Here is a 13,989-nt window from a genome sequence, read left to right as displayed (position 1 = left end):
TGCTTCTTTGGGAGGAGCTGGAAGTCTGTGTTTGTCTCCTGCACTTTTTTTTTTAATGTTGGTACATTTGAAGGAAAATTCCAGGTTACACGTTCTTTCCACAAAGCTCCTTGTGACCTGTGCCAGTGTAAATGATCTTTGTTGTGTGTGCATGTTCTCAGACAGTCGAAGAAGAAGCTTTAATCAAGAATAACAACACCTGTAAAGACTTCCTTATTGAAGCCATGAAATATCATTTGCTTCCTCTGGATCAAAGGCAACTAATAAAGAATCCCAGGACAAAGCCAAGGACTCCCGTTAGCTTGCCAAAGGTAAGCTGAGCTTGTCACTTTGTGTCACCTTACCCCTGTTCCTGGTGGCATTTTCAGTCTTTTGACAGGAGCTCGAGAACTTGCTGTGTTACTTTTTACTGACTCAGTGGTTGTGCTTGGAAGTGTTTTACTCCCTCTTCTGGCATTGCCTGTGCCCAGCAAGGAAACATAATTAAGTTGATTTTACATTGAATAAACTTAGATAAACCCTTAGGGGAAGGAGTATCTCTGCTCTTGACATGTTTTGTCAGCCACAAGTGGGTTGGTGGCTTGCTGAGCTGTGGAGTGGCTGCTGGAGTGCTGGGAGGGCTGGCTGAGGTTGCTGCAGCCTGGTAAGAGCGTCGTGGAGCCCTGCTGAGGGAAGGTCACAGTAGGTGTCTCTTCCTTTCCTGTATCCATAATCAGAAGCCAGGAAAGCAGGAAACAACAGCACCCAGCCCCGTGGGCAGGAAGTCTGAAGTGAATTTCAATGGACTCAAAACAGCAACTGAATAAATAATCCTTGTTACTCCCCACGTTTATCCTGCAGGCGTGGGATGCTCCAGCCACCACTTTATTAATGAAGAAAAAAAACCACCACAGGAGTTTTTCTCTGTGCCCCAGAGATAAACACAGTTTGGCACAATGTCTCTCATCAGACTGCCACTGAAGGTGCTAGTAAGCATTTGGAGATTCCAAACATCAAAACCACAGTGTGTTATTTTTCCATGCACAAACAATAATGAGGTTGCTTTGTGGGATGGTGTATGAGATCTGTGCTGTTTCTGATATTTGGATACTGGACTGTCCATTGAGAAATCGTGGTTTTGCAGTGTGTGCCAGTGTCCTTTCTGCCTGCTGTTGCTGAGATGAAGTTGGTAGAACACAGCTTTGGTGGTATCATGAAGGGCTGACATGGCCCTTGTTCAAGGACTAAAGTAGTTAAGGATAAAAGGAGCAGCAAATCACTGAGTTTGGAGGTTCTCAACATCTTTTATAGCATCACCTATGAGTACAAACCCAAATCCTTCTGCAGGTCTCTCCTCCCTTCTTTTGAACTGTGAAGAAAGGGAAGGAGCTGATGATCTTTCAGCAATCCTGTTACTGAGAAACTTTCATCTGGCCTGTTGGTCCTGCTGATGAGGGATTATTGTCTGCTGTGAAATCCCTTAATTCTGTAATCGCATGAAGCCCTGCAGCTTGCCATGGGAGACTGTTACACAACTACTAGTCAGGCTGTTAATTTAGACTCAATTTGGTTTCTAATATCATGTTCTCATCTTTGTAGATCAAACAGGCCACTATTTCCATGCTCTTCAAATTCTTTAAATTGCTGTTTAGCTCTCTACTTTTAAAGCAACCCTGCTTGGAGTTGAGTTTGTTATCCAAGTGACAATCTTATCCCCTCAGCTACTCCCAGCTGCCTTGCAGAGCCTAAAGCCAGTTTTCCAACTACTCTTTATCTATATTTGAAGCCCCATTATCTTGTTTCTAGCTCCTTGGCCTTGGAAAAGTCAGATTGTCTCGGGTGATGTTTGTCCCACTGATTTGCTGTGATAAGGGGAGCAAATCCTCCCTCTTGATGGCTGTGGAGGCTTGAATGAAATGTGTGCTGAACAAAGTGCAGGTCCAGCTGCTTGCCAGTGCAGGTGTTTTGGGGGCTGGCTGCCTGTGCAGGTGTTTGCAGTGCCCAGCTGGGGCTCAGAGCCATGGGCACCCTCGAGTACAGAGCTGCAAGCTCCTGGCACCCTTGTCCATGGGGAATTTGTCTTCTGGCAGCAGATAGGGCAGATTTGGGAAGGTCCACACTGCATGCTGCCCAGGTCTTTTGGTCTTCTCACTTTCCCACCAGTGTTCACCCCTTGCTGTTGCAGGGTAGAGTGCAGTCTGGGGCTGGACGAACCCTTAGCCCGACCCAGCAGAGTGGTTCTTCCACTCCTGAAGTTCCCCTTGACCACCTTGACATAGCTCTTCCCTACCTGTAAGGAATTCAGGGTTTAATTCCCGCATTTCCTTCAGTACCTGTGGCAGCCAAAAGCCTTAATAAAGCTGACAAATCACATCCTTCAGCTGCCCAGACCCCCCAGGTCGTAACAGTTCTGGTGATTTCCCTGAGTGTCGCCTTCCCCGCAGGTGGCACCGCAGCTGTCACGTTTTATTTGCTGAGTGGCATTGATTATTTTTAGCCCCACCATGGAGATAATGACTAAACAGTGGGCTACCAGTGGAAATTAGGCTGGAATCTTCTTCACTTAAAAATACTTTTGCAGTGAGTCTTGGGTATGCCTTGGTGCCAAAAGGTTTTGTATTTCAAGGAGAAATTGGGCAAGTTGCCCACCTTGGACACAGTGAGGAAGGATAAATGGGGTGGCCATATTTAGCATGCATTAAATTGGAGAGAAATTTTTCCGCCTTGAAATATAATTGCCTGAAATAAGTGTCCCTGCAGAGGCTTCTAGCTGGCCTTCAGCACATGTTTTGGCAGCTGCTCTTGATCAGGTTGTGGTGATGGTTTCTCTGCAGAGAGCAGCTGCCCAGGGTCGTGTCTGAGGTTTTCTAGCTCTTCTCTTCCCTCTGCAGGTGATGATTGTGGTGGGTGGGCAAGCACCCAAAGCCATTCGCAGTGTGGAGTGCTATGATTTTGAGGAGGAGCGGTGGGATCAGGTTGCTGAGCTTCCCTCACGGAGATGCAGAGCAGGTAAAGGGAACTTTTGCGGCAACCTTTTTGTTTCCCTGCGGCAGCTCTTCAGCACTGGATGGATATCCTTAGTCCTCCCTTTAGCTTCCTCTGTGCCCCGGCCTCAAACAGCTCTTTCTTTTTGCCATGCCTTCTTTCCCTACAGACATCTTTCCCTTCTTGTTCAGGTGGATGCCCTGCTCTCCAGAGGGGTTGCTCCTGCCTGTCAGCCCTCCCACTGTCTCCCCTTCATCATCTCTCTCTCCTGGCTGTTCCTCCATCAGTGTTTCCCCTCCTTCTCCCCTGTTGCTGTCTTGGTAGCCCACAGGGGTCCAGTTTTTTTTGCTGGTTTCCTAGTGAAAATCAAAGGAGCTGAGTCAGTCCCTCTTGGAGCGGAGGAGTAGGTGATGGAGAGCAGATCTTTAAGTTGGGGGTGTTCCTCTGAAAACATCTGACAGGGTTGTGAATGTGGCTCACCATTTGGTGTTCCCTCTGGCTCACAGAATTACTCATTCAGGTGTGAACTCCACCTGTGCCTTATGCTGCCACGTTTTCATGTGCATTGCACCTCCCATATGACACGTATGTTTCATCACGCTCGACTCCAACACTGTTAACCCGCAGAAAACACCAAAGCCTCGCCCGTGTTCTGCTCTGCCCAGCTGCCTTTCACACCCTGCCGGGCGAGCAGGATCTAGACAGGTCCTGCTCGCTTCCCAGAGAGTTTGCTGTGAAAGCCCTCTCCCCTTTCCTCAGGCGTGGTGTTCATGGCTGGCAATGTCTACGCCGTGGGGGGCTTTAACGGCTCGCTGCGGGTGCGCACGGTGGACGTGTACGACGGCGTCAAGGACCAGTGGACGTCCATAGCCAGCATGCAGGAGAGGCGCAGCACGCTGGGCGCCGCCGTGCTCAACGACCTCCTCTACGCCGTGGGCGGCTTCGATGGCAGCACTGGTAGGTGACTGGGCAAAAAGCAGGCACTGCCTGACCTGACAAAAGTGATTTCAGAGCGCCCTGCAGAGCTTTAGAGCGGTTCCTGAGCCCTCCCTCTAGGGTTCTGTAGAGGAGGAGCCAGAAGTGGGGTTTGGTGTGTGTTGGAACTACCCACGTGCGTGTTCTGACCTGTCAGTAATTGCAGAGAATCTCACCTTTATTATTTTCTTTAGTGATGCAGTTCTTTCAGCCTCATTCTCTGTATGATTATGCTTTTTCTGGGCTGAAAAGGGATTTTTCCTCGTTTCAGTTAAATTTTTCATAGCAACATGAATAAAATACTAGCAAGGAATCTTACAGGGTGTGTGTGCCTGGGATTTATCTTGGCATAGATGCGTGTTTAGATTCACACCTCTGCCTCTGCTGTAGAGCTCTGCCACTTGGCTAAGCCCTGAACTAACTATTACAGCAGGGTTTGGGGGAATTTTTAAACCTCTGCATGGATGTTTTGTGGGGCTTTTGGGCTTGGAATTTGGACTCTGCTCACCTTGGTGGCCTCAGCACATTGAAGAGGCAGCAGTCCCAGGGCAGGGGTGATGGGGTAACAGTTTTCCCAGCCAATGAAGAAGTGGCTTTGACATGTTGGTCCCAGCCTGAAAGGCAAGGGATTAGAAAGTGGGATTGCAGGAGCATGGTGGGAATTACGGGCTTGGGAGGAGGTGGAAGGCAGATGAAAGTGCAACAACAATCTTTTTTTCTTCTCTTTTTTTTTAATTAGAAAACCTGTGTATCCCCTTTTTAACTAGGTCTGGCATCAGTTGAGGCCTATAGCTATAAGACCAATGAGTGGTTTTTTGTGGCTCCCATGAACACAAGAAGAAGCAGTGTTGGAGTTGGAGTTGTGGAGGGTAAGAAAATTAGCAGCCATTTTCATCAAGCAAGTGTTACTGTGTCAAACAGAAGCCTGAATGGTTAAGTGCAGTAGGAGGGGATGGCAAGAACTGTTCCATATACCAGAATTCACCAGAATCAGTCTTGGGAAAGGTTGATTTTATATGATGTAATTGCTGCAACTTTTTCCATTCTCCTCTTTATCTTGGTGAAAAATCATGTGTAGCTTTCCAAGAGCCTCAGGTCTGTGTCAGACTAGCCCATGCCTCCTGTGAATGCAATTAGGTGTGTGCAGGTTTCTTTGAATCCAAATTCTTCCTGGGCTGGTTCTGGCTGGTGAAAGCCAGCACTGCTGTGCAGTGGATGCTGCTGCTGCTGGCAGACACTGCGTGGATGGAATACCCATCATGGAAAATCTGCTCAGCCAGGGAAACAGGAACAGAGTTTGTCCCACAGCCCCAAGCTGGTGGTTTGGCAGGAATACTAAAACCTGTGTTTGTTGACACCAGGCACAGCTCTGCTGTGGTTCCTGAGTGAGCAGGGGCTGACGATAGCAAGGGCTGGTGCTGCAGCAGCCTGGAGCGAGGTGGGAGGCCTGGGAGGATGGTGGCAGCTGCTGGCACCTCTGGGTCAGCACCAAACTTGAGGGAGCTGGAACTGAGCAGCTTGGTTTGGACTCAGGAGAATGAAAAGTTTAAGTAGGAACCATTTATTCCTTTACAAAATCTATTCTGAAGCAAGTGAAAGGCTTTATTTGAACTTGTCTTTAGTGTGGCATAGCACTTTCCTGTTAGTGCAGAGCAGAGCAGCTTTGGCACAGGCCTTATTATAAATCACATAAACTGTGCTTTACAGTGCTTTGGTTGGACCTGTGTGAGTGGGAAGTACCTGGACCATGTTAATGTACATGAAATGTGTTTATATGAGAAGAAGAAGGGAGATAAAGTCAGAATAAATAGTGGTCATTAACTTAAATTTGCATATTTAAGAAGCACCTCCTTCAAAACTGGCCCATGTTTGGGAAGTGCTGGGCTGCTGTCAGTCATTGGAATTTATTCAAGTGGCTTGAATGCAGAAAAAGTATTAAATATGGACCTGAGAGATGCATTTCTATGGACAGATTTTCTACTGGAGAGTCATGAAATCCTTTTCCTTTACTTTTTTTGAAAACACAAGTAAGTGTTGCATATGTTGGAGTCCATGATAAAAATAATGAGGGCATGTGATGGGCACAAGAGCTGACCATACTGGTGTAGGGAAAAGCTGCAACCTGCAGTTGATTCACAGGGTTCATCTGAAAGTGACAAAACTTGATCTGGTGATCAATGATATACTGAAAATACTTAATAATCTATGTCATCTGGGGAAATTGATCTTGTCTTGCTTGGACTGGCACTCTTGCCTGATTCACTGACAAATACCAGGCGTGACCAACAGCACAAGTAAGAGTTTGAAATGTTCTTAGAGACAGGAAGATGCAGAAGGAGGCCACGAGTGGGCCTGAGGGAGAAAGAAAAGAGCCAGCCTGTTCTTGGAGCCTTACAAACATCCAAAAACAGAGGATGCAAAAGCTGAAGATAACTGCTGGTGGGAGTCTTGCGCATGCAAAGAATTGCACAGCTCATTCATGGCCAGGCTCTGCTGTCATCGATTGAGAGCTGATATTATTTCTAGGTTTTGTACAAAAATTTAGCTTAGATTTTTTTTCTACATATTTCTTGAGCTTTTTAAATTGTTTTTTATTGTAGCATCTGGGGACCTGGACTTGAACCAGAATGCCTTATGCTGGCTGCTTTAGTAAGAAGAATCCTTCTCTGCTCAGAGAATTAACTGCCTAAATGCAAAACATGCTGATAGATGATACAGGGAGACAAGGGGAGAGGATCAGTCAGGCCTGGGAACAGAGGACACAGTAGAGCATCAGCCTTGTTTCATGTATGATGCAGCCCCATGGTATCTGACTGTGCTTCTCTGGTCTCAGTGTGTGTCTGTCAGCTTTTCTGTGAGGCAGGGAGGGCTGGATACCCCAGGAGAACCTCACAACAGGGTGTGTCCAGTCCTGTCAGCACTGGGCATGAGTGACCAGCTGGCCTCAGCTGTGCTCGCAGCATCTCGGGGTTTCCATTTGGCCCAAGTTCTACAAAGTCATGTCTGGGTTTCTTTGCAGGTATTATATTATTATAAGCAGCTATTTTGTATTTATTGCTCACGTGTTGTTGTAATTAATGTGCAGTGACAGCCTTTGACAGTACACCTGAACAGGGGGAACTCTCCATCAACAGAACATGCTTTGATAATCCCTCTTTTCCCGGGCCAACAAGTAACTTGGAAAACCCTCTGGGCTGCTGTCTTCTGATTAAGCTGTTGTGGTGTATCCTTGTGTTGCTGACAGTTTAACAGGTTTGCAAACAGTCACTCCTGTCAGCGAGTCCGCTCCAGATCCTTTTGCTGGGCTTTTCCCCAGACATCCCAGCAGGTTTAGGCACGTCCCTGAGGCAGGGCTGTCCCCGGGCTGTGACTGCAGCTGAGCCTGGCTGTGTGTGTTGCAGGGAAGCTGTACGCCGTGGGGGGCTACGACGGGGCATCGCGGCAGTGCCTGAGCACGGTGGAGCAGTACAACCCCGCCACCAACGAGTGGACCTACGTGGCTGACATGAGCACGCGGCGCAGCGGGGCAGGTACTGCTCAGCACGGGCACCGCCTTCTCTGCTCACACACAGGGAGGGAAAGTGGGATTTGCCATTCCTGGGACTGCAAGTGCAACCTCTTATATGCCCCCCCTTCCCGTGAGGGGTAAAAACGTAATGGCTTGGAATCTCTCAGCAGCTCTCCTGCCTTTGACAAAATCTGCCAAATTGAGATTGACTTCTGGGTTAATGAAATAATGTTCGGTGTCTCTAAGTAGCCCTGCTAGCAGATGCATCTCACTTGTAAGCAAGGAGTTCTCTTTCCAAATCACCAGCTGCAGACACAGCCGGGCATGGGAAAGCCAAGCTGCACCTCCCTCTGCCCTGTCATCGCAGGGTTTCAGAGGAGTTTGCATTTTGGATCTTCCTGCAAGCACCCAGTGAGGGCTTTGCAACACAAACCTCATCTGCACGTTGGGTGATGTATAGGATAACAAAATTAATCTCAGACTGTCCCTGTTTAGGTAGTTTTTAGTTTATTTTTTGTTGGCAAGAGTTGGTGATCTGGAAGATGAGAGGAAAGGACCTGTTGTAAAAGGATTGGATTCTAGTCTTAATGGTTTCTAATTTCCTACATGATCTTGGGCCAGGTAGCAATTTGTCTTCTCTGATTATTCCTCTCAGAAAGGGAGAAGAGCTCTGATCCACTGCATTTAAAATCATCTTCAGGTGAATAGGAATTGCTGTGAGTCCTCCCTGATACTAAATTGTGCAGGAACCCACAGGCAAGCCTGGGGGCTGCTCTTTGGGGCTGAAATGACCCACAAGTTAAGCTGTGGTGGGAGTTCCCTTTTGAGCTGGGCAGGTTGAGGCTGCTCTCTACACCCGGTCTGTCTCTCCTCACTCCACTATCTTTTCTGTAGCTCCAGGTGAGGTAAATCTGGACACACTGTTGGTTTGAGTTCTGTTTGAAGAGGTTTGTAGTATCTGCTTGATGCTTAAACCTAGTCCAGTGCAGCCTTCCAGGAGAGCAGAATGAGTATCTGCTATTGAGGGCAGTGTGTTGAAACAGCAAGAATTTTGTGCCTGTAGTGAAATGGATTTTGGTGAGTTGTCTTTGTTGGAGACACTCTGCTCTGAGTGCTGCTTTACAAGTGTTTCTCCATGTAGCAAGTCCTTTGTTAGGAATGTTCCTACTCCCCTGCCAAATTTCTTTGCAGTTTTCTGTTGCCCACCTGAAAGCTGAGCTCCTCAGGCTCTGGTGGTCCTGCAGAGGCCCCTCCAGCAGGGTCTGGAGGGGACTGCCCCGTGCCACTGGCCACCAGCGGTGCTGCAGCACAATCTGCTGTACAGCTGCAGCAATGACACCGTGCTCCGCGCTGCCGTCCCTGTGCTGACATCTAGTGGGGCTGAGGACAGGGGTCCCCAAGTCCCTGGAGCCACCCAAGTCCCTGGAGGCACTGGGGCTGTGGGGATGTGCAGGTGTTGCCCAGGTTTTGTAGAATCATACATTTTTTTAGATTGGAAAAGAGCTTTAAGATAATCAGGTCCCACCATTAACCCAGCAGTGCCCTGTTCACTGCTAAACCACGTCCCCAGGTGCCACATCTGCACATTTTTTGAACACCCCCAGGGTTTGCTGAACCAGCTGGGGGGTTCACTTCCCCTGCTGGCAGGGATGTCCTGTCCCTGCATGCCCTGTCTCACTGCACAAGGAGGCAGTTTCATGTGAAAAAGCTTGAGTGTTTCTGACTCTTTTGCTCTCTTACTTGCTAAATTACTCATTAAATTCATTCATACAGGTATAAAATTTCCATTAACAGCTGAATATAGTCAAATGCCAAGGTGCTGCACAGCCAGGCTGCTGGGCTCAGAAGCAGTTAAGTGACTTTCTATTTCCCAGTGAGCTGGGAGACACCTGCTACAGCTCAGGAGCCAGGACACACATGTGGAAGTGTTCTGCTCTTCCCAAGTCCTGCATGTTGGAGTCCTTCAACCACAGCAAGGATGTAGCCCAGTAGGGTGGATATTAATGGCAGTTACAGATTAATTGTATGTTTGCCAGAGGTGAACCATGAATCCCAATGTCATATTAGGATTTCAGCACCTCTTGGTACAGTGAGAGATGGCTGGCCAAAACCAAACCCAGCAACAGCAAGCTAAGATAATTTGGAGAAGGGAGAGGTGACAGTGGTAGACCTATGTACCTGTCCCCAGATGGGGACAGCTCCTGATGGAGCTGCTGAGCCTGGGTGGTGCCTGTTCTCTGGCTCAGCAGCTGTTCCTGCCCTCTCCTTTCCTGACCAGGAAAGGTCCTTGCACAGGGACCAAGTCAGAGACCTGTTGCTATCAGGCTGGCAGGGCCCCTCTCCTCCCTGTACGCTGGTTAATGCCCATGGTTGAAGTGATGTGATTCAGATCTGTTTCTGTTTTACCAATATCCCACCTTGTTAATTTTAATAGAGGCCTTTGAACCTATTAATGAAGATATGTTGCTGGAAGTTTTAACTCTCACGGATTGATGAACATTTTAATTAACTAATTTACTTAATATTAGGCAGAAGTAGCTTTAAGATCCCTGTCATTCCCAGAGATTTGGCCAGGGGCCTTAAAAAATGGCTGAGAAGGGGCATTGGAGGCACCTTGTCTGTGCCAAGTGCTGCCAGGTTTTGGGGTGGGAGTGGGAGGAGAGGAATCAAGTGGCAGGTTCAAGAGCTGTAAGTTGTTGAGGAGAGGAAGATCACGCAAGGATGACGTCATGTGGCACAATGGCAGCAGGAAAAACAAAAGTGAAAGTCCTGAAAGGGGGAATCAGGCTAAAAGCAGAGGGTCCCATGGCAGAAAATATCAGGGAGATGGAAACAAGGTGGGTTGGGAGGCAGAGAGCAAGTCAGTGCAAAGAGATGGAATAAAGGCAGAGGAATGTCATGGGACTAGACTGCTGGTCTTGGATAGCCTGACAGCTTCCTAAGAGGGGACATGTGCCAGGCATTCTCTGCAGGTTGCTGTAGTGCCGTGGGGTGGGCGGGTGCAGAGCTGACCACTGCCTGGTGATCTTGATGCACATGTGGCCCATGTTTTTGGAAGTGCCTGGAGAGGCCAAGGCCGTGCCTAGTAGCAGATCCAGGGATGTGCAGGCCTGTCCCTGGGCTGTGGCTGACCTGGCTGTGCTTGGCAGGTGTCGGTGTGCTCAGCGGGCTGCTCTACGCCACCGGGGGCCATGACGGGCCCTTGGTGAGGAAGAGTGTGGAAGTCTACGACCCAGGGACAAACACCTGGAAGCAAGTAGCAGACATGAATATGTGTAGAAGAAATGCAGGTAACCATGATAAGCTTTTCTGTGGTGGTTGGCTCAGTTGTCTGTGTGTGGTTTTTAATGCAATCGGTGTGCTCGTGGTGTATGTGATCAGTGTTGTAAAAGATGAAAATGGGAGTTGAGGGATCTGCTTGGGGGTGAATCAGAATGTGGCAGCAGCGTGCTGTGGGGGATGAGTTAGCCCATGTCTCACCATCTGTGCTCTGCTTTGAGGTGTGTGTGCTGTGAATGGTCTCCTCTATGTGGTGGGAGGCGATGATGGTTCCTGCAACTTGGCCTCGGTGGAGTACTACAACCCCAGCACAGACAAGTGGACGTTGTTGCCAACCAGCATGAGCACAGGGAGGAGTTATGCAGGTAAACAGGCAGTGGGAGAGTGGGCGGCAGTGGGGTCATCCCTAAACTTGAGGGCTGTGCTCCCTGAAGCTTTAATTTTACTTTTTTGGTATGTTTTATGTTGATTTCAGTAGGAGAAACTTTCACAGAAGTGGTAGACACCTCCCTCATTGCTGGCCTTTGGCTTTGCAGGATGACTGTAGCCACGTGGCAACCCAGGAGCTGCTCCTACCATAACTGTGTCTGTCTGTTCTTACAACAGGTGTGGCTGTGATTCACAAACCCTTGTGACACATGATCAAGCCAATGTGAGGAGCAGAAGTGAAGTGGATCCAGCTAGGTGGTGTTGGGAAGATGACTGACCTCTGACTTGACCCATCTCATTGCTGTTAATGTCTTAGCATGACAAGTGATACGTTGCAAGCATCATCCACTCTGCAGTGGATTGCATAGCCAAGTGAAAATCCCTCTGGGGACATGTTCCATGCTAGACACGAGGTGTTGCTTGTTATCTGTGGTGCAATCAACTGTTCTTCTCGATGGCATGTGTCCTGAGATAAACACTGTGCTTGGACTGCAGGCACGGAATTTTTTGTGTGAAACAAAACTGCTACGTTTGGGCATGTGAGTAAAAACAAACGTTTCTGGATTTCTTCCCTACTGATGCTCCGTGCACATTGTTGGTTGAACTACTCACTCACTGTGCCTGGAGGGTGGACTTTAATACTGGCAGGGGAAACTTCTGAGTTCCAACAGAGAAAAACAGCAGAAATGGACTGGAACAGGGTGGTCTGGCTCGAGTGTGACGCTGTCTCAGTCATACGTTTGTACATGCCACTGGGCTGCTGTATGTATCCCTGAAATGCTTGTGGAAATAAACACCATGTGGTTTTTCTACTTGCCATGAATGCTGTGTGCTGTGCGTGACGGGACCTGCTGGGCAGTGCCTTCCCCGGGGCTGAGCTCTCAGCACCTGAGCCACACAAAACTTCCCAGCCCCACACAACACATGCTGCTCCCACGGGGTTTATTGCTCCTGTGAAACAAATATTGCTTGAATAAAATGTTCCCAACCCACACGTTTCAGCTGTGCTGAAAGCTTCAGTTCTAGCTCTGTCCAGCATCTCAATGCCATTTCATAACAGAGCATTTAGATGTTAAAAAATACCTTATGGTGCCATTAATGTAGAGACATTCCATACAGCGAGAGCCCTCTGTCACCCAGGCAGGGATTAATGAGCCAAGTAAAACACCTGCAGTGTTTTAATGCTTCCAGAGCATGGAGATTAACTAATCACTGTCACTGTAATTGCTATTTTAGTCTTGCCCTTACTGAAAGCATTCCTCTATTAGTAAGAACTCATAAGATTATTCAAGTAGACAAATCTAGATCCAGATGTAAGGGACCTGTCTTGCTTATATACCAAATTCTTAAAGTTTTCTGTGAAGAAGACATTTGATTTTAAAATAGCTTTTGGTGTCTCCCCATGAGCTCTGACATGCTTTTGCATACAGAGGTGAGCTCTCGGAAGCTCCTCAGCTAAAGGGAACTAGTGAAGAAAAATATTTTGTCTACTCTTTTTCTTGTTGTTTGGGTTTGTTTATTTTTTTCTTTTCCCCTTGTAGATCGGCTGAGGCTTTTTGTTGTGGGCAGCTGTCCAGAGTTGTTATGCTGGTTTCTGTCTCCACAGATCTGCTCTGTTTGACCTTTGACAGTAGAAAAGAAAAATACTTAAAAATTTATTTCAGAGTGATCCAAGCTGCATCAACTTGTGCTGCTTTTGTAGAGGAGTGGGTTTCTTCTATAAATATGTAGTCCTTGGTGTTGGAGTTGACACAGTCCTTGTAGGATGGGTGCCTGTTCACTCTGAGGGAAACAGCCCCTGCCTGTGTTGTGTCACTGCCCTGCAGAGAGGCTGGCATTCCCTTCATGGGGAATGTGATGTAGCTCCCACTTCTCTTTGGATGTTCTTGCTTTCACAAAAAAAGGGCAAACTGTCTAAATAAATGCATTACTACTCTTTATGTCTGCCTCTCCACTGTATGTGAGCTCAGAGGTCTTGAAAATAGTAATTAAAAAAAAAGAGTATTTTCCACATTACCCTTTAAACCTTTTGCTTTGAGTTTTACAATCTGCAGCAAAACGTGCCAAAATAATAGTGACATGCTGCTCTCCTCTGAGGTGCTGCTTACTGCAAAAGCCATTGAAGCTGGTAGGAATGTACCCTGGTAGGAATGTATATCCAGCAGGAATGTACATCCCAGTAGGAATGTTTCCCTGACTGCAGCTGCCTTCAGACCCGAGTGCTGAGATGCACCTTTATGGTGGCATAAGGAAGGTGATGAGGCCTCAGCTGGGACTGACTCAAATTCACTGGCCCAAAAGGTGGTTCCCTTCCATGCAGCCTGGGAATAAAGGATAAAATGGGACAGACAAAGCATTCCAGTCCAAAGCAGCATCTCTTGTTAGGCAGAGGTGACTGGACAAGCACTGAATAAACTCCTCTATAAGCTACTGTACAGCCCAAAGGCAGCTCAACAGTTGGGAACAGCTCCCAGCCAACATTCTCACACCTCTGGCTTCACTGGGGTTAAGGCAAATATTATCTAGAGAAAGAATTTATGTGGGCTGGAGATAAAAATTGGTAGGTACTGCTAGAGAGGTGCAAGGTTGCAATTTGCTGTGTTTGTCAGTTGTGAAAAGTGGGTACACCTGGAGGTGGGATAATTTTATCCCCTGCTGTCCATCTGTTCATAAACCTTCCTTGCTCATAAGGAAAACAGGTTCTGGTGGTTCTCTGCTCTTGTAAAATGGCACTTCTGCCCAGTGCTGGCCCAGAGCTGTGGCATGCTGGACAGGGCTAGGACTCACAGCCCTTGCCAGGGACCAGTGATGCTGTTCCCAGCTCAGCCAGTTCT

General features: G+C 47.8%; 1 protein-coding gene across 7 annotated transcripts in view; it reads left to right on the top strand.

Moving 5' to 3' along the window:
* KLHL3 (kelch like family member 3) overlaps nt 1-11,978 on the top strand; it is a 45,947-nt gene extending 33,969 nt beyond the window's left edge. For all 7 annotated transcript variants that reach the window (XM_068205793.1, XM_068205797.1, XM_068205794.1 and 4 more), the window contains 8 exons: nt 162-311; nt 2,871-2,988; nt 3,724-3,921; nt 4,707-4,808; nt 7,341-7,469; nt 10,597-10,737; nt 10,948-11,091; nt 11,333-11,978. In XM_068205793.1, the coding sequence (XP_068061894.1) occupies nt 162-311; nt 2,871-2,988; nt 3,724-3,921; nt 4,707-4,808; nt 7,341-7,469; nt 10,597-10,737; nt 10,948-11,091; nt 11,333-11,361 (1,011 nt within the window). In that variant the 3' untranslated portion in view covers nt 11,362-11,978. The remainder of the gene's footprint in view (nt 1-161; nt 312-2,870; nt 2,989-3,723; nt 3,922-4,706; nt 4,809-7,340; nt 7,470-10,596; nt 10,738-10,947; nt 11,092-11,332) is intronic.
* Nucleotides 11,979-13,989: the final 2,011 nt, after the last annotated feature.

This window comes from Anomalospiza imberbis, chromosome 15, assembly GCF_031753505.1.
Source record: "Anomalospiza imberbis isolate Cuckoo-Finch-1a 21T00152 chromosome 15, ASM3175350v1, whole genome shotgun sequence".
NCBI classification, from domain to species: domain Eukaryota; kingdom Metazoa; phylum Chordata; class Aves; order Passeriformes; family Viduidae; genus Anomalospiza; species Anomalospiza imberbis.
Note: the sequence above shows the minus strand (reverse complement) of the source record. Positions and strands in the feature narration are given on the sequence as shown.